The sequence below is a fragment of the Botryllus schlosseri genome, chromosome 4, assembly GCF_051294905.1.
Source record: "Botryllus schlosseri isolate E-star chromosome 4, Bs_hap1, whole genome shotgun sequence".
NCBI classification, from domain to species: domain Eukaryota; kingdom Metazoa; phylum Chordata; class Ascidiacea; order Stolidobranchia; family Styelidae; genus Botryllus; species Botryllus schlosseri.
This window is the reverse complement of record NC_137239.1, coordinates 17,455,940-17,479,287: the sequence shown is the minus strand read 5'-3', so window position 1 is coordinate 17,479,287 and position 23,348 is coordinate 17,455,940. Positions and strand designations below refer to the sequence as shown.

Sequence of the window (23,348 nt, the reverse complement as noted above, 5' to 3'; positions counted from 1 at the left end):
CTGACGGCCAAGACCGACATTTCATTGTAATTTCGAGGAATAGTAATAGTAGCCACATGGGGTTTCGTCTATTGGTACTGGAAAATGAGACCAGGAACTGCTACAAGTGAGGAAATGTAGTATAATATAAATACGAACCATTCGATATCACCAAACAGAGTTATAAAAAGTGAATTTAACAAGACTTTAACTGGAAATTGATCAGTCAACACAATGACTTGGACTCGGACTCGAGTCATAACACCATGACTCGGACTCGACCCTTTGCTCGCTGACTTGGACTCGGACTTGACTCACTGGTGAATTGAAAATGACTCGAGTCAAAACTATAAATGTGAGATTGACTTGTGACTCGGAGCCTTGTGATTTGGTTACAACCCTGATAAAACGGGGTTTTCTAACATCTAACCGACTTATCGGGTCCAATAGATACGCATAAATACGAATGCTGTCAGGATCGGATAATCTTCCACGTGTGAACGAATTCACAGGCAGATACAGAACAGAGCATTTATGTAAGTAGCCTACATTCTCCAACTGGAAAACTACATCCCGTAACATCGGCTAATCTTAATTGGCGCAGTGAGGAGACCTATTTTCCCAGGACTTCCTCCACGAAATCCAGCAGTATTAGCCTGTACTCGTGAATCAAACATCCGCTCGAAGATGTTAGGATTATTCTTAGAGGAAATCCAAGGAATTCTGATTACAGATTATAACATTAGGACTGCTGGAAAAAACTGCTATCTTACAAAAATCTTCACAGGGTATAAACCCATCCATCTCGTCCGTGAACTCGAACCTCGGAATTATCATTGTTCGCATACCCAACGCTTGTTTTGCGATCGAAACGAACGGAGACTAACGAGTAGCCTAGTTGCGTAATCACGATTGTCAACGGAAGATACAATTTTTACCATCACATGGAGAGGCACGATAGAAGGGTCTTGTGTAAAAAGCGTCGATGAGCGAACGACAATGGGGGCTGTTGGTGTTAGTGTTATCCATGGTATTTTTCGACTACAATGTTCATTTACACTAGTGACCAGGCTGATATGCTTTGTGATTCCGTATCTGCCGGCCCCCTTCCAGGTTTTTGTAAAACACCGCTTATATACGGGGTTGTTATCTAACAATGTCATAAAACTATGGCAAGGTCCTTCTTTGGAAGTTGCAATTAATGGGATGGAAGATCCAAAATGTCAAGACGAAGTCCCGAAAACATATTCGTGCACGCTCCTACCTTCATGATGGCTCAGTCGGTACGACTCGAATAAGGTTACCCAGGAATGATCGAAATGGGATTTGTGGCATTCCCGCTCGTACCGCCAAATCGACACATATCCCTAATCCAAGCCCTATTGAATGCTTGCATGTTCTGTTCTTGTGCGGTATTAGCCCACTTCCACAAAATAGCAACACTTCTCAACCGTTACGTCAAGAACGCACAACCCGTAAGAAAGCAGTTTATTAAGAAATTCTCGCATCGCCATTATAACACAAGAAAATATGAATAAAATAATCGTTATTGCAAAGAAAGAAGAAAGGGTGGCTTAGACTGCTAGCTACAGAAACGTGAGCAATATGCGTCGGGAAAATGCAGCTGAGAACGACAGTGACACGGCGGGGTAGTCTTGCGCACAAGCCGTAATGCCCATGTGCGTTAGGAATCAATTTTATCAGAGCTGCCGACCATACCACACACCAGTAACGTTTATCTTCACATTTTCACACATGAGCCACTGGCGCGTAGGCACCACTGCATTAGACTGCTAGAACGCATACAAAATTGGTTTTCTTAATCGGTGTCCCAATCCCAATCGCACACACAAATGATATTATTATTAGAAATCAAAGCTTACGCCATTACCAATACCAACCGGATGATACAGCGATCCAATAACCGATCGCAGAAACGCACACCAGCCTTGCGCAGATTAGATCTATCTTCAGGCAAATTCAACACGATAGCACTTGTCACAATAGCATAGAAAGAGCGGAATTCGCATGATCGAAGTTCACAATGCAGACAAACAAAAGAATCGAACAAACAAATAAGAAATGAGAATTAAGTGCTCAGGGAAAAGGAAATACGGAGAAAAAAATAAGGTGGCACGCTCCTACTCCCGGAACCCAATATTCGAATCACACGAGAGTTCCCTGCTGCGATTGCAAGTTGGCGTTAGCGTCTCGCGCATCCGCGCTTGACCACAGCAGGTCGTCTGCCGACGCTGTCCTGCGCGGGTGATCGTGCTGCGTCCTGCCGTCTGCCATATTGCCGTGTTGCGTCATTTGCATGTTGTACATAGGGTGGAGATGTCGAGTGTAGTACTGTTGCGAGGCAGGCACTACAGTGGGCGGCGAGTGTTGCGGTTGAGTCTGTTGGCGGTGATGGTGAATCGCCTGCCTGGACATGTTCGGCGCCGCTGTGCCGGGTGGCTGCTTCCAGGTTTCGGATAAGGACCTGCAAAAGCGCGCGGAAACAGAATGTTACGTCGTGTTTTTGATGAAGAAACATTAGGGTCGCAGAAGTATATGCAAAGTGCGTTCGCTTACGAGACACGGAATTGTGCAACTGCGAAGTCACTCGGTAAGGACACAGAATGACGAGGTCAAGATGTTCTGTCCTTACGAAAAAGCCTAGATGAAGGATGAATACAAGGAAGTCAATGACTTGAGCGATGAAATCACCAAAAGGAAAGACAGTCGAAAAAGATCGAGATTGAAGAGTGCTGAACAGTGTGAACACTATTACATCAGGCATTACGCCAATGTGGGATTCGGACTGATGGACTGGTACTTGGTCGTTTCGACGTCCTATCTGTTCATCACGTCGCGCTGTGTATGTGCATTGTGTGTATTAAGCGGATGAAAATATGTAACCGCTGACTATGATGCTTGTGATTACGCAGAGTATGTGTGATTTCTGTACTAACAGATTTTCAGTTTATGGCGGTAAGCAGGATATCGCAATAGCTTTCCTCGAGTACGAACTGATTACAGGACAGGAATAAGCAAATCACAGAGAGTTGTAGGAATGAAGTTACGTGACTTCTACATAGTTCGCCGGAAAATGATTGTCAACGAAAGGAATAAGCTGTTTTCGGGAGTGGCATATCGGAGACGGTAATAGATAACGCAAAGTCTATGAATTTCGTTTTGTGAAACGCCGGAAAAAGGTCTAGACTAGACCGCAGATTTGTCAATAACAAGACCCAACAGGAAACATGGCTGGCTCAAAATGGCGAGAAAATGAACGATTTTCGATGAAGCCATAATAAAGAATTCTTATAGAAGACTGGAAGGAGGCGTCGACGTAAGAATTGTCAAGAGCAGGACCCCGTAGACCACATATAGCCTGCGCAAAAACAAAGAGAATGAGAAACACAAGCAGATGTCACGAGCGACAAGTAATTCAGATCTGTTCCGCCTGACCTTCTTATCCGTGCAGCGTTAAGAGAGAAAGCTTCAAAAGAGAGTACCGAAAGCGAGATAAGGAAGGATGAGAAATCCCAATCCTCCCACTTTCGCTTCGCACCATCTTCCCGCGGAAGATAGAATCACCCTTTTCCTCTACTCATTCAATGATACCTCCTGTGAGACGACTTGCGTTTCCTCAGCTCGACAGACGCCGTTTTACAACGCGTCGCCGTTTGGTAAGCGGGTAAGGGCGGCTTGGAACCCACCACCATCTCTACGCCGGCTTGCGATGCCGATGGGGTGGGACACGACTCAGTTAGCGATTTCCTACACAAATCGATAAATTAGGATCCGTTGTCGACTCGCAGGCAAGCGGTCGTACGAGAATCTTTATATTAGCAGAGATGGTCAAAGCAATCGTTGGTAGAACTAGAGTACAAGCAAAACTTAGGTTGTAAATACTTCGAATAGACATAGTGATTAGTGAGGCATGTCAAAACTATTTCCAGTTTAAGTAGAAAAGTGAATGCCTGACAACACAAGTAGATTGTTGATGGAAAAAAATAAGGGGTGGCCATGGCGATTTCCGACCTGAAAGTGGTGCAAAGTTGTCGAAATACTACTTCCTACTCGAAAAATTCAAGGTTTCACTTTAAAGAAATGTTGAATTATGTACTTTAGTAGAATTGTCCCAATTGGCTATTGACCATCTCTGAGCTTTAGTCTCCGGTAGTCTACGTAGCAATGAAAATAGTAACCTTTTGTATCTCAAATCCTCACTGGGAGGAGGATAATCGTATCTTTCCCTCCTGGGCGTCGAATTATACCCCGCCTGCGCCACTGCGTTACCCTTGGCCTGTTTCGCCCTGGCCAGCCTATCAGTCCGGTACACAGACCCGGAAGTGCTACCGGACCGCTCCAGGCGTTTGTTCGATTTCGGGGCGCGTGGCAGTGTGCCCGACTGCCCAGTTTCAAAGTTAGGATTGCTGGCAGACTGCCAACCGTTGGTCAGGTCCGTATTCATCTTTGCGCTCCGCACTGGGGTAGGCGTCGACACCCGCGGCACCGCGGGCGGCCTCAATTTCGACCGGGTCATTGGTTCGTCACGCATGCCAGTAGTTTTGTTGCTTTTTGGAGACCCTGTGTCGCGAGACGGTGTCACTTTTGACCCAGTCGGAGTAGAGATGGTTCTTTGAAATCTGGGGGCCGTCCCGGGATTTTCGTCCACGTCAAGCTGGGTTTTACTGCTCGAACGCATGTCCCTGACGGGGATTGCGACCCCATTACTACTGGCTGAAACAGACGGACTCACGGACCGACCCCTGTTTCTGTCCCTGACATCACGGCGCGTGTTGCTGCGCGACCGAGGTGTCCGCGTCTCTGGCACGCGACTTCTCCTGGGTGTCGCTGTTTCAGACCTTCCGGCCTGGCCCTCCGTGGCGTTAATATCCTTTTTCCGCAAAGATGACCGCAGACCAAACTTCGAAGGTGCCCCGGGTGAATCATTCCCGACATTCAAATGATCAAGACTACCCCTAGACATGGATATCAAGTTTTGGGCGGCCCGTGCCGCTTCGACAGCCATGCCTTGCGACAAGTCCGAATTATCGCTGGTCTCAGACGTAGGGGAAAGCTGATCTCTAGAACGGTTGCTCTTCATCTTTTTACGGTCGAGCGTGCTGGGTTTCACTAGTTTCTCCTCGCAAACCTCCCCTCTGGGTTCTTGGGCACCGCGGTTTGTTGCCACTGTAAATACGCTGACCGTGTGACCTTCCGGACTGGTCGTGGTGGCTTGAATGACAGTGGCGCTATCTTCCGACTTTGACGGAGTGCCAGGATTGCGTTCTTTGTCCGACTTGCTGTTTGTACGATGTATGGCATATGAGTACGATATCTACACAGCACTACACTGATATGTCCGAAGTCACCATCGATTACTAGACTTGCTGTTAGCCATCAGTGAAAGATATCAAAGAAGCATGCCTCGGGTTAGAATCCCATCATGCATGATTCAGTAACGAAGTTCAATGCCAGAGGAATACTATTTTACACTGAACGCACATTACTGTGCGGAGAGCGTCTCTCAAAGTTGTAAGGTAGCCGAACACCGGAAGATGCAGTGCTTTCAAATCGAAGATGCGACACAGGTAGACGGGAGCCAAATAAGTAAATCGTCAGTGTTTCAAGAAAGACTTGGCACACCGTCGTATCGCATCACCATAGTTAGTAGGCTGGTTGCATAAGCAGATAAGCATCAGCACGACGGTGAAGCCCACCGAAAAGCAGAATAGCCACCTTGATGTCACTCAATGATTCGCGATCGGATGCGATTAATCTCAACTACAAATGTACGGTCGGAAAGGGTTCGGAAAATAACTGTCAGCGCGGAAGCTGATCTCACTGAACAGCGAAATAGCCAGTAGTAATGACGGCCTTACAACACGAATCAAACACCGTTACTTCCCAAAGACCGTCTGTTATTTGTGGATTATTTCAAAATAGGGTTTCGTCAGTCACCAGAGCAAAGAAGCATTCATGTAAAGGTACAGAGCTACAGACACTTGTAATTCGGGAGGCGGGCAGTTTCAGAAAAACGCTTCGGTAGTTCCGAGAGTGAAAAGGTTAGGAACAGAGCATTCAATAAGTATAAAATGTTAAGTTCATTGTTAACTAAAAAGCGCACCATCGACGAAAAGCATTCCACTATGCTCGAGAGCAGGGCTGGGCAGAACCGAGTAACTAGGTGACTCGAGTACATGTAGATTGTAGATCGTCTTAAGCTTCAGGCCGAGTATTTCAGTAGCACCTATTATGACGTCGAGACAGTAATAATGACTTGGATAGTTTAAAGCCACAAGTAAAATCGATGCAAATCACACGCATCCAAAAATAATTTTTTGTTTACCCATCATGAACTTTTTTTCGTAGTGCCTCGAGACCATTGCGAGGGTGGATCGCTACTTGACAAAATCGCTACTTCTAAAATATACGTAGCCTCGCGCGGCAGGTTTTCGGCGCTGATATACGGCTAAACAAGTTTTCGAGGTTCCGACAGTAGAAATGAAAGTGTTGAAACTATGTTTCATTGGTAAAATATTACTCTTGGCTTGAAGGCGTATATTTCTGTTACTAGAAAAAATCAACCCTCGCCACTTGCCCAGCCCTAATCAAGAGCAAAAAATTTGCAAAACGAAGTGTTCGAAAATAACAAAGATCCACAAAAATAACTCACCGTATTTGCGTAGGTGGTGCGTCTCCTTGATAATAACCCCCCTGCTGATAATGCGGCTTCGTCGCGGATTGGTGCATCTCTCTCCTGCTTTCTTTGGACGCTGGGAAAGATTGTGTCGGAGGAATGAAGGATTGTGCGGACAACAGCGAGTCTGCGCTGTGCTGGTGCCGGTGTTGAATGTGGCGGTCCGTTTGGAAATTAGGATCCAAGTTGACAGGGTTGGAATAAGTCCTCGGTAAGTAGGGGTTGATTGCGCGGGGTGACGAACCGTGCTTCCTATCGGGGCTGGGGTGTTGTTTCGGTGAGCTTTCGCGTGACCCATACTTTCTCGGTAAGGTTGATGACAAATGTGTACGCTCAAAAGGGCTACTACGTTGCCTGCCATGGGCGTTCGGGTACGCCGGATATCCTTGATCCGATTTCTGGGACCTCACCGTGCCGTAATTAGGATTATCGTGATACCCGTCGTACCGTGGCGAGAAAGACAATCTACCGTCTGCATCATTTGTGCAATGAAATGAGGCGGACATCATGCAACGGATCGTTTCATTTTGCGGTGTGATTGATGCAAAATGTGAGAATTGAGAAATGCGGGCGGAAAGAGGGGTGAAGTGTACACGAGGAAAGCGTAGGAAAAGAAATAAAAGAAGAAAAATAACATTCGTTATTTCTGTCGATACTCAAGACGTAAAAGCATGCGCGTAAGTAGTGAAATAATTGATCAAACACTTGACAAACACAAACAAAGTTTAGACGATAAATGCAAAGTTAACAGTAGCTTGTTAGTAACAGGCGATACATAAAAAGTGCACCAGAACGAAGGCATATCCAGTTCAAAATGGGCATATTACAATGTAACGATATAATGGGATCTGTACCATTCTGGGATATGAGAATGCGAGATGTCGGACTACGCATTGAAAATCTATGATTTCTTCGACTGTACGCCGCCCGGTGTTGGGATCAAGTCACTACCTTCGATTCGCAGCAAATTTAGATCAAGTCAAGTCAATTGATTTCCAAAATCTTTCGAGTCAATTCAAGTACATTTTCAAAGTGACTCGGCCAACTTCGCATACAGACCATGAGAATTGAGACCATGATGGATTCAAGCATATGTGACAAGTGCACTAGGCTGTTTATACACATACGATATTTATCGAATAAATAGATGCATGCCGACTGTAATAATATTATATAACCGGTCAGTGACGGCAGTTATCGGCATACCCAAGCTGTTTTACCCAAGATCTCGCTGAAATTATAACCGTATTGAAAACATAAACAGTATAATGCAGCACATGAAGTATTGGTATTGATGACGTGGTCATTTCTAGTGAGGCTGAGTGGTTCACGATATTTTCAGTGCAGAATATTCGACGACTTGTAAATTTGATTCCGAGTCAAAATTAAATACGGCGCGAGATGACAGTCTCATTAGCAATGGAGATATGACATCACATCAGCCTAGACACTGACACCGACTCGTAACGCCAGGAATCCGATTTCGCATGCCCCCGAAGAACAAAAACCCAAAACCATAAAGAAAAACGATTCCAGTTTTTCCTTCAGACCGAGACAAATTACGTTAGTTCGAACCCGCCAATGCACGTTAAGAGTGCAAGATTCAAAAACGCGTGCCGTTACGGCAAGTCCAAACAGTAGGACACTGGCATGCAAACAACGCACGATCGTCCGCAAAGAATAGAAATCATACACCGAAAGGTAAAGATATGACATCGAAAACAGACGTAGGGCAGACACTTTGATACCATCTACCGGTACATGGCGAAGAACACCGAAATATCGACTTAACGCAATTTCTGCATTTTCCAAAGGCAAAGGGGTAGTAGGCTGCTCTATTCTAAGGGATTACCTAGGGTAGTTCCGGACTGGCCAGAAATAGAAGGTCCTACATGAATGACTGTGCAAATGCAAGCTAGCATCTACATTCTACACACGACAATCGTGCAAAAAACGGTACAGACATTGAATTGTATCTCATCGATGCAATTACTAGCATTTCAACGACCAATAACAATAATGACATTGAAATTTTAAATTGATAGCGGAAAGTCTAGGAACAGTTATCTATAAGCAGAGGCAGTCAAACTAGTTGACAATAGTACACAACATATACCTCCACACATCCATTCGCTCGTTCTTACCTGACGCATTGCTCTGCACGGGATGTCCGTTTCCGTGTCGGTACTCTCTGTTTGAGGCGCCGTGTGGCGCACGTTCGGAGCGGTCGCTTTGCATCTGGTGCGAGATGGGTGGCGGTTGATTGTGAGCGAAGATATTGACACCGCCGCGTCCCGACTTGTGGTTGCTTTTCGACGATGCCTGGTTTTGCTGCCTGATCGGGAAATTTTCAAAAGTGAAACCGGATGCTGTCGGCGAGAGGGTGCGCGGGCTTACTTGTAGCTGTTTTTGTAATCCTCCCAAGTGGGGTCGTCCGTTCCTCTGCGGAGCGCTTTTTCTTTTTGACTCTGCAAAAAGTATCGGAAATCTTGAAAATACCGGCGACGTCGACAAGGCTGCGAGGCGTACCTGTTCCTGCAATCGCATCATGTCGTTTCTTATCCGCATTTGGATCTGATGGGTTTCCTTCCTGCTTTTCATGGGTGCCGACGGGACCCGTCTGGGCTGCTTTGAGCTGCGTCCGGCGAATGCATCCCTGAGCAATTGCTGGATGTCCTGAACGTAAAATTACCGAGTGAGGAAAACCCACGTTAAAACTACCTATCACTACTCGGGCACAAATTCTGCTCAAAAAAAAGGATTTGGGTTCTTGAATCCTGGTCTGGTATATCATGAGCCTGTTATCGATGGCAATGATTAGATTCGTGTTGAATTTTTTTCAGGTAACTAATTGGTAAGGCTCTCGAATCAACAAAAAATATTGCCTCAACAATTTCTTCCGGCATGGGAGCCTCGAAACCTTGACCGGTTGAATCATAGCATCCAGAACATATGATGTTGTCCTAAAATTTTGGCATTAAAGAACGGCCGATTCGAGGAAATCCGATAAAAAACACAACTCACCTCGCGTTTTGCATTGGCCGGCAAGCTCTCCGCCACGGAAGCCCTGCTCCCATAGTCGTCCAACGACGGCACCCAGCCCATCCCGTGGATCTCGCTGAAAGCCTCGTTGTTCAGTCGGTCACGGAGCTGCTCGGACATCTTCCAAACAAAGACACGAGTCAAACACAAGTTCGTGGACTATCATTAAGGGATCCAACTAGCATTGAATTGTAAAGAACATTGTATATGGATAATCGTATCCCCATGATGTCACTGGCATCAGAATTCCGATAATCTAGGCAAACAGATGGCTCAAGTTTAAGAACTTCAGCCCTACCTGTTCCTGCACCACCATATCCGGATCGGGGGTGCCAGCGCTACGCGGCGAATCCCTGTGATACTGCGTCGGAGGCGTGCGATTCGAAATCCCGCGATCCTGCTGCTGATGATAAGTTTGCTGGTACGCCATGTGCTCCTGCACGGGCGCCTTCCGACTCTCCAATATACTGTCGAGGCTGTTCGACTTCGGGATGTTATTGTTTGCGGCGCCCCCTTGTTGGGGGGTACGCGCCCTTTCCTGCGTACGATACTCGCCCTGGGGAATCCTGTACAACTGCCCGAAGTTCAATTTGTTATTGTTCCCGTTAGTGTTACCCATAGGGTAACCGTCCTGGTGATAATACTTATCGGTGACCGACACATATTGCTGGGTCGCGGCTGAATCGACCGTGTCCTGTATGTTATCGTCTACGCTACGTTGCCGGACCAGCCGACCAGGTCCGTGGCTCAAGTAGTACTGCTGTTGTATGTTAAAGTTGGTCTCGAATTGAGGCGGACCGGTTTCGGTGGCGCTGCGGCTTTTCGCGAACGCAGGACGTTGATCGGACATTATCTGGCTATTAGGCACCTTCGTAGGATTCATCTGGGACATTTGTGTATCCTTAGTATTCGTGGGATGTTGTCCGGACATATGGTTGTTTGGGACGTTCACTGGATATTTTTGGGATATCATTGGGTTATCAGAGTTATTCGGCGGACGTTGCCCAGACATAACGTGCCCTTGACGTGACCCGGTATCAGATTTATCATATTCACCCCTTTGCCGGGTCAGAGTTCGCATGGCATCCTTGTGGGCCGGTCTCGAAATTACACTGCCGGTTTCGGTGAAGCTGGAACTTCTCTTGCGTGCTCTATCTGGACCGGCAGGTTCCAGATGGACTTGCGGGTCGTTTTGGGTGGACGAGCGACCTCGATTTGCGATGAAGGCGGGCACAAACGTGGGGTAGTTGCCCGGAACCGGGGTGCTGCGCGTCGACAGTTCAGACAGGGAAGATGAGTCGCTGATCTGGAACGGAGAGTCGCCATGGTAACTGGTTATTCAAGAATCGAATCCGAAAAGAGCATACAAATATCACTGACGAATAAATGTTTGGAATGGTTGCGTCCAAAGTGAGTTGGGACCTCTGGGAAATAAAGTGGGGGGTAGTCTATCACATGAGCAATTGACCGCCTCTGATCTTTGACTGAAAATTTTTAAACAGTACTACCAACTTTTATCAAAATACACCCAAATGTTATCGAATTTTTCATAGAGTCCTTAGTTTTCTCCCCAGGCGTGGCAACTAGGGTTGGATTATCGGTTAACCGGTTAACCGCAGGTGTTTTTATTATCCGATATCCAGAAATAAATCTGCCGGTCAACCGGATAAAATAGTATCGTTAATAATGTGTTTTAAACTTTTAGGAAGCTTCAATAAGTCGTATTATCAGTGTTTCGCGCGGCCAATTAGCGAGAAGCGTGTCGGCGATTAGCGGGATACGTCAATGCACGGTGTAACGCGACGCAATCTCCCGCTGAGAAGATCGCCAAATTAGGTCATTGATTTCCGCGAACTCGGCTATCGTTGCTGGCCTGGTTTTTCGAGTCTTCAACAAGCCTATAGATCCGCTGGCAGAATCACATCTGCAATAGGCTCTGTGAACATTACACCATCACTGGCCTGCATAATCGCATCTGCATTGGCTTGATGCTCACGATATTATCGCTGGCCTGCGCAATCGCATCTGCAATAGGCATGGTACGAACAATATCATCGCTGGCGTTACCATAGTCTCGGGCCGGCATGCGTTGGCTCCTATCTCTTGGTGGCTTGGAGACAATATGCCGCTGATATTATTATGATCAGCGATTCTAATAAATGAGTGACATTGCGAAACTGAATGACATCGAATGTTCGAATTCCGGAAACATGTTCGTGCGTGCAACCGTAATTGATTCCCGCTGATACTAAATTCGAAGAAAAAAATCGAAACCACCTCGTTTTATTAAAAACACCCCCCTTATTTTTCGGCTGGCTACGGGCCTGATCATGTGAATTTCTCATGGAGGAATTAGAGCGAGCTATCATGTCAGCCTCAAATCCGGTATCAGCTACTCGTCCTTCCAGTACTGGACAGTGGACACCTAAACAGAAGAATGGGCAAAAAGGAAGCGCTGCTTACTATATTCAGCCTTGCTTAGACTACTATAACTCAGCCCATTTTATGTAAGCAGAAAGAGCATTTAATACGTGTGGACTCTTTGTTACAAAACTCCGGTCCGGGCTACAGGATGCCACTATTGATGCGGTGTGATTTATAAGGAGGGAGCTGCAATTACACTGTGTAATGATTTTGCGATCCATTTTTCATGCAGACCTCGTGAAATCGATTATCTCACTTAGGATTCACTATCCGGTTAACCGGTTAGCTAAAATTCCAAATATACGGATATATCCGTTATCCGGATAGTGAAAATTATTGATATCCGAACTAACCCTAGTGGCAACACAACATTAAGCCAGTCACACAGATATGCAAACGTACAAGGGGAAAGTTGACTTTGAATATATCCGTAGCTAATATTTGCATCCTAAAGTCAGTGCGGAAAAGGAAAATAGAACGGAATCAACATTCAACACAACTCTTCAATTAAACTGCATTAAGGCTAAATAGCGCTTCCGGAGAGCGCAATCTCTGAATCGCAGGCTTGCTGATTTCGCTTATAATTACAAAGAAAGCCTGTCATTTTCTTTCCGCTTGAAAAAATTGGTGAAAATTAGAATGCTAGTGTGTTGGAGGAGAAATGAATTGGACTATGAGGTAGTCCACATGGGTACTGGGCAGACCACTAACATTCCTAGATCGATTCTAGACTTGGTAATCAAACAGGCATGTATTGGTGATTAGAAAATGTCCGCTGTGGCAGCAAGATGAATACCAAAGTAAGTATAGGGGCACTCACATCCTTCTTTAGTTCCGTACGATCATCCTTCTTCCTCCGCAGGGTGTCATCCTCGTGAAAAGACGGGCCCCGGCTGTCCGTGCCGTGGCCAGAATCGGTCAGGCTGGTCCTGCTGTCGACGCGGCCCTCCCGGACAGTGTTTTCAACGATGTCCACAATGGGATTCGATCGGTTTGAAGAATCTCGCGATTTGGTTTTGTCGCTCTGCCGGGCGTTACGGGCTCTTGCGATACGTCTGGCGTTATCGTTCTTAACGAGAATTTCAATACTCAGTCGTATTCATTAACCTACCAGGCTCAGAACAAGCCTGGGCATCACAATATGGTCAAGTGACAGTTGAAATGATATTGTTCAGTAGTGAGAGCAGAGTAAAGAAAATAGACGGCTTTCACCGAAAGAATTCCCCTAATTTCAACGATGGGCCCTCGGTTAGCCTAATCTCGGCATCAAAAATATGTTGCAAAACGATACCTTTATTTATTCAACAGGATTTCTGTCAGGTATTGACAGATCCTCGAAACGGTCAAAGGTCACCAAGCGCTAGGAAACAATCATGCTGCATAATAACGAAATTATCACGTCATTGTCAATTTGATACTACAATTATTCGAATCGAAGCTCAACACCAGAAATCAAATTGACTCACTCAGATAATCGATACTGCCCAGCCCTCCCACTCAGGGGCGAAATATTACAAAAATTTCGAGATGCGACAAAATCAATTTCGTGCTCACCGGAATATGTTTGCCTCTCCTTTTCGAGGGACTCGAAATGATACGATCGTTGCTTTGCCTGCTACCCGTTGATTCCAGACTGTCCAACGAAGACTCTTTCCAGACTGCATTTCGTTGTCTAAACGAGAGGTTGAGATTGTATTTCGATCAACCAATAAAATTTACATGAATACACATTTTGTAACGCCTACACACGCAATAAAACAATTTTAACCCAACCTTAACTTTCTGTGAATATATGCGCTTCGCACTAAAGTTTTTTTTATCAACGAAAAATATAGTTTCGATGCTTCCTTCCCACCGGGGGATATTTGAAACCACTCAGCATCCAAAACATACCGAAAATTACATTTCTCCAAGTATGTCAGTGATCGCGCTATCGAATATTAAAGGTCGAGAAATACAAAATTATTAGAGTCATTATTACTGTTATGTCGACAATGTCGTAATAGGCGGTGTTACAATTGCAATCGGCTATTTGATACACAGTTAGTTATAGTACATCACTACAGCAGGTCTGTAGTGAATAACCAGGAATGCATGACACCCAGGCTGAATCGAGTCCCCCCACCACTCGATTTAGCCCAGAACTAACCAACAACTAGCAAAATCCTAACCTTGGTTGATCCCATCTCAAGTCGTCACGGCTACTGCGAGTCGGTGGGGTATCTGCCCCAGACGACGTTGTGGATCGAATCGAAGTCGGAGAAGGCATCACCGGATAGGAGTTGTTGGACGGTATCCGACCGTTCTTTGGCAGTTTGGATTTCGGGGTTTCGAGCCAAGCCATCTTCGGAGGGGGCGTCCTCGACCTGAAGACGTCAACGTTTCATAACGTCAGAAACTATCGTCTTCACCAGCAAAAACACTTGTAACAGCAAATGATTCAAAATCTCGATGTCGATCACACTACTTGAAACTGTACCTTTGAAAATTAGCGTCGCAGACGTCCACATCTGCCGAGCGCGATTTCACTCTTGATGACAACGCGGGGGTGCTGTGCGTCGACAGCGCTTCCGCACCGCTGCTACACGACGTCTCGTCGTCCAGCATCATACCTGCAGATAAATTATACGTGTTGTAAAAGAGTACCATTCCTGCGTCCAATGAAGTTCATAAAAATGATTTGTTGTGAGTGGCACATGAAACAGAGTACTATCGGAGATGGCTGCACAATTCCAACTGCACGGGGATGCGTTTTTTTTAGGGCGGAGACGGGGTCGGTGATGCCTGAGGGATTTTTCTGCATTTCCAAGATTTCACCCAAATGCACATCACCAATATACACTCCAAATCAGTGGCTCCCAACCTTTTTGGATGTCGGAGTCGCATTTCAAACTTGCCGCATGAAAACTCTCGAGTTGGCTATTGACAACGAAAAATTATAGGTAGTTAGCCTACCTCTGGATATCACCATCCAGCTAATCCGAAAGCATGCACATAGACTCCTATACACATTCTATATCGGTTATTTTAGCAGTGATAGACGCAGATTGACGAGTGCTATGTATTGAAATACACTGAAAATGCATACCATTACTACAACATACTATTATATTGTTGTGTGATAGCTCTTCATACATTTCAGCACTTCATGCGCGGGCTTATACGTTGAGTAATACTGGACTTGTTGCAATATATATTTGACTATGAGTTCTTATTTTGATGTTAATAAAGGTCTCTGACCAGCGGAAATCAAGATATATCCTGGTCTGACCGGTATTATCCATGCGTTTGACGCTAGTCTGCAAGAATTCTCTTCCCGGTTTTAAGAAGCGGCCTTGGACGGCTTTAGACACAACTAATAGCCCTCATCTTGGCATCCATATACAGAAATTGACTCCAACTATTCATTGAAACAAACAACAACTGCCGTCTATCCTATTTTTGTGGCATATTTTGAGGTCAATCAGAGTTGCAAGAAGGCTACCTTAAGGCTCTGAGAGCCACGGTTGGGAATCCCTGCTCCATGAGGGCACAATTTCCGATTCTAGCGCTTTGAATCTCCATTGTTGAGACAGAGATAATTTAATTTCAGAATTACATAAGCTAAGTACAACAAACAAAGATACATACAGGACTTAGTACTAAGATTACAGGAATAAGACTAAGTACCACGATGTGTCCCACTAACGTGCTAGCCCTATAGTTTCAATGCATTGTCACAAAATTCACACTAAGTCGACCTACGATACCGTCATTTATTTATCCGTACCAGGCTGGACCATTGCAAAACAGTATTAGATTTCACAATTTTGAATCAAAAAATCAATCACTGTGACTTGAACTCTTATTATCATCACCCCCTCTAAGGACCGTCATTAAATACAATCTTGAACGAAACTCGGTCAAAAATGGTCTATTCAAAACGATTAAATCATCGTTATGGGAAAAGCGGAGTCCACAACAATGCTTCAAATTTCGAGTTGGCACTCAAGCTTCCATCGGTTGCACATTCGACTTGATAACGATAAGATATCCGGTATTGAAGCGAAGATCACTGACCTTCTGATAATGAACTCCTCTCCGATTTGTCATCGATACTGCACTCCCTCATAGCGGTCATGATGTCGAAATCGCTGGTCATAATCAACGTAGACTGCCGAAACGCGGCGTCCCGACCTTGCTTGGTACGCAGTTCGTCAATTCGATTTTCTACAGTCTGCATGAAATTAGGATGATGAAACAACACCCACATAAATCAATACAACAGCGACGATGCTGCGATATAGCCTATCGATCCAAACGTGCCACCATTGGGTGTGTGCATGTAATTCGACGGCATATTCCACACTGGGCAATTGTATATCAACGTTAATATTGTCCGTTTAGGCCATCAGGCATTGACGTGGTAACTGCTGAAACTATGTCGCTTTACAACTAGAGAGGCTTCATCCTTCATTATCATACGAACTTAGGTCAGATCATGCCTGGTCTACTGCGCCAAGACCATGTTACCATAATACCTACAGTGTGGTGGGTGGGTGTAGTTGCTTATACATGCCTTTCTCTGATTAAAACAACCCTATGGTATTCACAGATTTTGATATTAATTTCAAGTCACTGTTCAGGACACTTAGGGCCTCGCGAGACACGGTCAGTTGTGAAAAATGTACGGATGCATATGAATAGTAGTACTGAGACGTCAGGTTCAAATGAAATACTTTCGCATCGAAATAAATACTAAGATTTCTTGTTTTAACCACGAGTCACGATTAAATCCGATAGATAGAATACTCATTACTCGCAAGTGCATTTACTTACCCATGGTATTATTCGAGCAATAAGGTGGCCTGTTCAATACCCTAATATTTCCGACAAACGACTCGATTGTCATCAATCAAGCCGGCAACATTAGCAAATAAGCACGTCGACTCAACACTCAACATATCGCATTCTACTTTTGAAGCTACACAACACATGTGAATCGTGCGACACAATCGTCAATTACTCGCGTCCCACTGGCATTCATCAAATCTATGCCGGCTTATCATAAACCAAGTAAACAGAAGTTACCTGAAGCTTTTTCAACGATTTCTGATACGACTGCAGCCGCTTCTTTTTGGTCTTTCCGCGCAGCGTCGGGTCGTACGCCAGCTTGTAGGCGGCTTTCGTGATTTGATTCAACAAGTCGCATTCCGATTCGAGTTTCTGCAGTTCGGCCGTCACGGAAGGGTCGTTGTGGTGGGACTTGTTGTTGTTGTGACGCAACTGTACCGGATAGGACGCGCCGATCGTCCGTTCCGGCACCGGCTTTTCCTCCCACGGCAGAATATAACGGAGGTAGTCGTACGGGATCTTTTTAGTGAGATTCTGAAAATAATCGACCTCGCGTATGAGATTCAGGCATGCAAGAAAATCATTGACACGCACACTAATCAAAACCCTGCTGCATTAAATATTTAATGATATCACACACACGCACACGCATCGAGGCCATAATAACACCTCTACGCTACATCTAGGAAGCAACAATTTTCGCAGAATTGCCTAATAGCTCTGGAGACTGGAATGATACAATAGTAAATCTTACACTTACTTATAGTCAGAGGTGATCATTTGCGAGCAATGAAGTACTTCTACTCTTTTATAGTACTCCAAGTAGGTTATGCCTACTGGAAAATCTTACTGAAGTATGTATATTTTTCGACTACTTCCAATTTTTTAGAAGGTACTACGTTCTATTTATACTTCAAATTCTCAAAATTTGAAAGCAGTGGGAAATTGTCATAAAACCAATGTGAGATCACCCCTGTGTCACGGTAACTAAAATATGCGAAGATTGGACCTATTTATAGTGCCATTAGTGAGTTTGTGTTGGTCGTGAATAAATACTTCGCAATTTCAAAATTGAAAGCATTGCTTCTACTTCTACTTGAACAGTAACAATGAACACTTGAAAACCTCTGTGTATGCCACTCTTCAATTGTGCTATTGCTGGAATGCATGTTCAACATTAAACATACCCCGAAACCGATCAAGAAATTGCCATTCCGTAGTGTAGAGTGTAGGCGTACTCGCAGAGGGTAAAGTCAATAAATTCTCAGTGATTAAAGAAGCAACAGGGAGGTTTAATTATTATACTACCGAAACCCAATCCAATGGAAAAGACAGTGTATTCAACAGTGTCTACATAGGTTTCACAAACATACAGAACTAAGATATCAACTGTGATGTTTACAAAGTGGTGCATACGTTGTTTCACTTTTTCTAGTACCTATCATACCAGTTACCGTAAATATATTGCAAAGTACTAATGCCATTCTGTTTGTGTATACATGTTAGCAGAGTGCATTTCAGAGCACAAATCAACTCTTAGTCATAACCTATTATAAGCGATTGGATTATTATAGAGGCACCATGACGTTTTACATTTCATTACTAAATGACTCTAGATTCCGTGAAGTCATACCAAAGACGCAAAATATCTATTTCAATCATTAGATTCAAAGAAACTTGCAAATTTGTCAAGATCCATTAATTCAACCTGAGAGTACAAGCAAGTCACGGCAATTTCATTATCAAGAATCAATACGTCAATATCAACTAAGACAAACAAAGTATCAAATCGATTTGATTGGAATGAAGTAAGATTTATTTTTATCGAGTCCTGCTTTGACATGACGCATGTCAAAATCGATGCCAATCATATCAACACACTGTGTCAATCAACGAAACAATTTCATGCCAACGAACGCCGACCTTTGGTCAATGCTTGAATCTGGCAAATGAAAAATCTAACACACGACATGGCGAGCCATGAATGTTTTGCGAACAAATTTTCACATCTCAAATACGGTTGCTTATCGATGGCAAGATGACATCAAGCCTGCAACTAACCTCGATTGGTCGAATTGCAGTCAAAATGACTTCTGAAAAATTTCATCATCACAACTTCTCAATATGTACTGACTGCAACCGTCAGCTATTTGGTACACAGCCAAATATATAGTACAGTTACTACAGCCAGCGTAGATGCAACCAGGAATGCATGACATGCAGATTGAATACAATTAAGGAAACGTGAATTTGATTAGATTCATCATTGTCCTTGCTCAAAAACAAATACCGGTACTTGGTTTGATACATGAATATTGATTGTGCAATACGGGACTTTAACCGCTGGTCCTGTAACTAAACACGCAAAATTGGAGAATTTGGTTGCAAAAAGGGTGCATACGTCGTATTAACATGTTCTATGCCAAGGTCAGTGTTAGATTGAAAGACTACTTCAAGTTGTTTCGACTCCTTTGTCTTTCCTATCTTTTCATTATATCACAATATTGTGGTGTTTTACAATCATGAAATTACTAAAAAACTCAATTGAACCTAACACGAAACAACTCCCACACATCATGTACGCACACTCGCACAGACTTGAATTTACGGCAACAGATCAGATGCATTGTTGAAGCACGAACAGTAGGTAAGGCACAAAAACCGTGATAATGCAATCAATGTGAATTAGTCTTTCACGGAGTCAAATAGCTACCAGCCATTGATCTTTTGACCCTGAGCAGCCTCTCACGGCCAGCAAACAAAACACAGGAAGAATCAATCACAAAGCAGGAAACGTTCGCTCACCAGCTCTTCCTGACAGACTGCTTTCAATTCCTGAACTTTGTCGTAGAGTTGGTCTTCCAAGTCGGACTTTCGCTTTTTTAAATCCGTAATCATTTTTTGTTCCAACGCTTTAACTTCAGCCGACTTTGGCTCTACGTCCACTTTGATGGACACTGCAACAAATCGACCGCTTTGTCACCAGGTAACCGGGAAACAGTCAGCGAATAACGCATGACCAGTTATTCGAGGTGACCATATGAAACCTGCAGGACTTGACGCAATCACCAGCATTAATACTGAACCGACGACCTATATTAATGCATTACGTCATCATCAGGATTCCGAAAAACCGCAAACCGAGGCATGACTATCATCTTCCACAGGTTAATCCCCTAATCAAAGTAAATTACATTCAAAAGCAATCTGATATTTGAAGCATGATCAAACTACATCGATATATCAAATAATAGTCTTGGCAAGCTTCCCACGCAGTAAGCAACTAAATGACACCTCAAATAATTCATGACCGGAGTATTCCAGTTGCTAAGTACTTTAACGTGTTAAATAGGTTGAACTAAAGGTAACTCTTTCTGACAGACTTTGAATTGAGGTACGAGGTATGACAATCAAGCTGCTGGCGCAATCATACCATCGCAATAGTTTATAACTTGTGTAAATGCCCTAAGGATGACGTTTTGGTTTCATCCACTATAACAAAAATGTACCAAGCATTTCAGCAGGCTGTTTTTGCAATTGGGTAAACTCTTGCGTCAATCAGGAAGCTTGGACAAAGTGCGTCCTCGGAAGCACTATTATTTCTTTCTTTCAAACATAGAACATTGCTACCTGTACACTGTAGAGGAACTAGAATTGTTTTAGCAAACATATTAGACGTGTGGAAGCTTGGGTAGAAAATGGGTTCGAATATCTAGTTACCTACCTTTATTCGAGTGAGTGGGCGTACTGCGTTGCGTCTTACGCTGTCCTTTCCTCTGCATGTTATCGCTTTCTGATGGCGGTACGATATACGTGTTTTGATTATTATCCAATAGATTGCGAAGTACACTGGCGTTGGTCTTGCCACTCTGAGATTTACTCTGAAAACGTCAAACATATATTTTCAGGCACGAGCAGTCTTGGATGTAAAATATTACATATCAGCTGGATATTATGCAAAAAAGATTAATACAAAAGAATCTTTTATGGTACACTTGTACTCTTAAATGAGGTGAACCACATAATAGGCTACTTAAGCACTCAAGGCTCATACCAAGTGAGATGTGATTATTCTTCAAGCATTTATGATTAGTATTAATTTTAGTTTTCCCTTTCCCTGCTTTATTAGGTCATATTTTGTGAAGTGTAAGTGACAAAAATATTTATAAATCATTACTCATTAGAAACATTAACATAAGTAACGGAAGTAAAGTCTTGAAAGTTGACACTGAAACGATTTTACAATATACCGGGAACTTGTAATTTTATGAACAATTTCAACAACCTGTACTTCATAGAACACTACTACACTACTTTATTTTCATTTTCAACTAATTTCAACCAGATTACCTTGGCAAAAGATTACTTCCTAAAAAATCATTGAAGTTGAATACAGATAAGAATTGAAATGATAGATATCAGTATAGGTGCGCCAAAGTAGGCATTGTTGAGATTACATATTCAATAGATGATCAAAATGACACAAAAATTCACCATGGCATAGATAAATGAGCATGATTGGAACTAGCTTATTAATATTTGAGTTTAACCTAAATTCTCACATTGAGATATTGCCTGGAAATAGATATTAGTAAAGCACACATTATATCCAAGGAAAATAGAAATACCATCACCATCACCACAGGGAACAGTATGCATTAATAAGCATTATTATGGACAAGATCAATTGTTCTGAGATGGATTTGAACTTTGAAAGGCTGTCATTCTGCATCCCGGATAGGTCATTGCCATCATCTTCAAACTGGGTCGGGTCATACAAAGCAGTAAGTACCATAGCAACTATTATTAACCTTTCACTGATTTATACAGTTGATCAGATCAGAAGCCAAAAACTCAATTATAATGGGAAAATAGGCCTACTTCCATAATAGCGGTATAGATGTTTGACGCGGACGCAGGCTATCGCTATGTTTATTCAAAGGAGGTCCGACCCTTTCACAAATATAGATTTCAAGAAAATTAAATAATGGTGCAACGGTAGTAACGTTTGGTTTCGATTGATGATTTTATAAAATTGGAATTTCACAGACATCAAATGTTACCAAACTTAGATTAGGTTATCTGCTAGTTCGGATTAAACTTATTCACATACGGCCACCTCTTCTCCATATACGTGAGCACATTGAGCAGTGTAAGTAGTGGACCAATGGGCCTATATCACAAAAACATCTCAAGCACATAGTAGGCTAAGCAACTAACAAGATGGGCCTACATGGGTGCAAGTATTGACCTAGGCATTATGACATCATTCGCTGTCAGTAAGTCAAAAAAAAATATTCGTGACATCATGCAATCATAGAAATAATTTTGCTCCTACCAACATTTTCATCCTGGCTACACCATGACCGGTGTTATATTATTCAAGAGTCAGAAACTAGCCTATACGGGCGTCCACATAATCAAAATTTACCTTTGAAGACTGCTTTCTGTGCCAGTAAAACTGATGTTGCGCAATTGCCATCAGCCATATGGACTTGATAAGAGAAGGCGATCCATACCAAGAATAAGTTTTCGGGGGATTCGAATTGCTCTCGCTTTTTTTAGCCTTCTCCGGCGCGCCGCTGCCAGATCCCGTGCTCAGCGGCCTTTTGTGTCCGAAACAGACTTCCACAGAGAATTTCTTCTCGCGAAAGAACAGATTCTGCAGATTACGCCACAAGAATTTCTAAAAATACAACGCCGGGAGATTAGTAATGATACCATAATGATAACATTAAATCACCCAATTTAGCAAATGAGATGAGTGTTATTCAAGTCAATATTGTTCAAAATTGCAACATGATCGCCTGATAGCCTTTCAAAAATATGCACACAATACTTTTGAGGACATGATCCGTGAAAGCATGTCAGAGTAGGGAGAAAGGCGCTTTAAAAATGCCAACAGGCGCTAAACTCGAATTTCAAAATGTCACTTTAAAACATGGCTGCCACACAGGGATTTAATCCAACCGAAGCAGAGCTTGATAAACAGAAGTCCATGACCAACACTGAAACAGTATTTTCATTAATAAACCCTTAACAAGTACATAATAATACCCCCTGTATCAGCTCAGCACACATTCGGCACAAGTCCTTCATAGAAATATCAATCCAATTTGACACTGTACACATCCATCAAGGATACAAATAAACACTTTCACTACCACCTCTCAAGTCCCCTTTACAAGGGAGTAAATCATCCTTTCCACACTAAAACATCATGACCGCCACAGTGATTAATAGGGGTGCGACACTCGTCGACAGTCTATCCCATCACCACACAAAAAAGCTAACTCCGTAAGTGGTGCTTTATGTCGCCAACAATCGACACAAAACGCCGTTTCCTGAATCGCTCAAGAATTTGTTTACATCA

General features: G+C 43.5%; 1 protein-coding gene across 5 annotated transcripts in view; it reads right to left on the bottom strand.

The window, feature by feature from the left end:
• Positions 1-1,452: 1,452 nt before the first annotated feature.
• The window catches only part of LOC145437159 (uncharacterized), a 46,424-nt gene continuing 24,528 nt past the window's right edge, over positions 1,453-23,348 (bottom strand). For 2 of the 5 annotated variants that reach the window (XM_080314333.1, XM_080314337.1), the window contains 18 exons: positions 22,407-22,661; positions 20,700-20,856; positions 19,781-19,932; positions 17,213-17,509; positions 16,202-16,358; positions 14,622-14,754; positions 14,314-14,508; positions 13,697-13,814; positions 12,963-13,211; positions 10,017-11,024; positions 9,701-9,838; positions 9,206-9,352; positions 9,074-9,144; positions 8,821-9,011; positions 6,653-7,148; positions 4,179-5,279; positions 3,592-3,747; positions 1,453-2,464 (listed from right to left, as the gene is read on the bottom strand). In XM_080314333.1, the coding sequence (XP_080170459.1) occupies positions 2,146-2,464; positions 3,592-3,747; positions 4,179-5,279; positions 6,653-7,148; positions 8,821-9,011; positions 9,074-9,144; positions 9,206-9,352; positions 9,701-9,838; positions 10,017-11,024; positions 12,963-13,211; positions 13,697-13,814; positions 14,314-14,508; positions 14,622-14,754; positions 16,202-16,358; positions 17,213-17,509; positions 19,781-19,932; positions 20,700-20,856; positions 22,407-22,661 (5,340 nt within the window). In that variant the 3' untranslated portion in view covers positions 1,453-2,145. The remainder of the gene's footprint in view (positions 2,465-3,591; positions 3,748-4,178; positions 5,280-6,652; positions 7,149-8,820; positions 9,012-9,073; positions 9,145-9,205; positions 9,353-9,700; positions 9,839-10,016; positions 11,025-12,962; positions 13,212-13,696; positions 13,815-14,313; positions 14,509-14,621; positions 14,755-16,201; positions 16,359-17,212; positions 17,510-19,780; positions 19,933-20,699; positions 20,857-22,406; positions 22,662-23,348) is intronic. The other 3 variants (XM_080314334.1, XM_080314336.1, XM_080314335.1) reach the window with 3 other exon arrangements.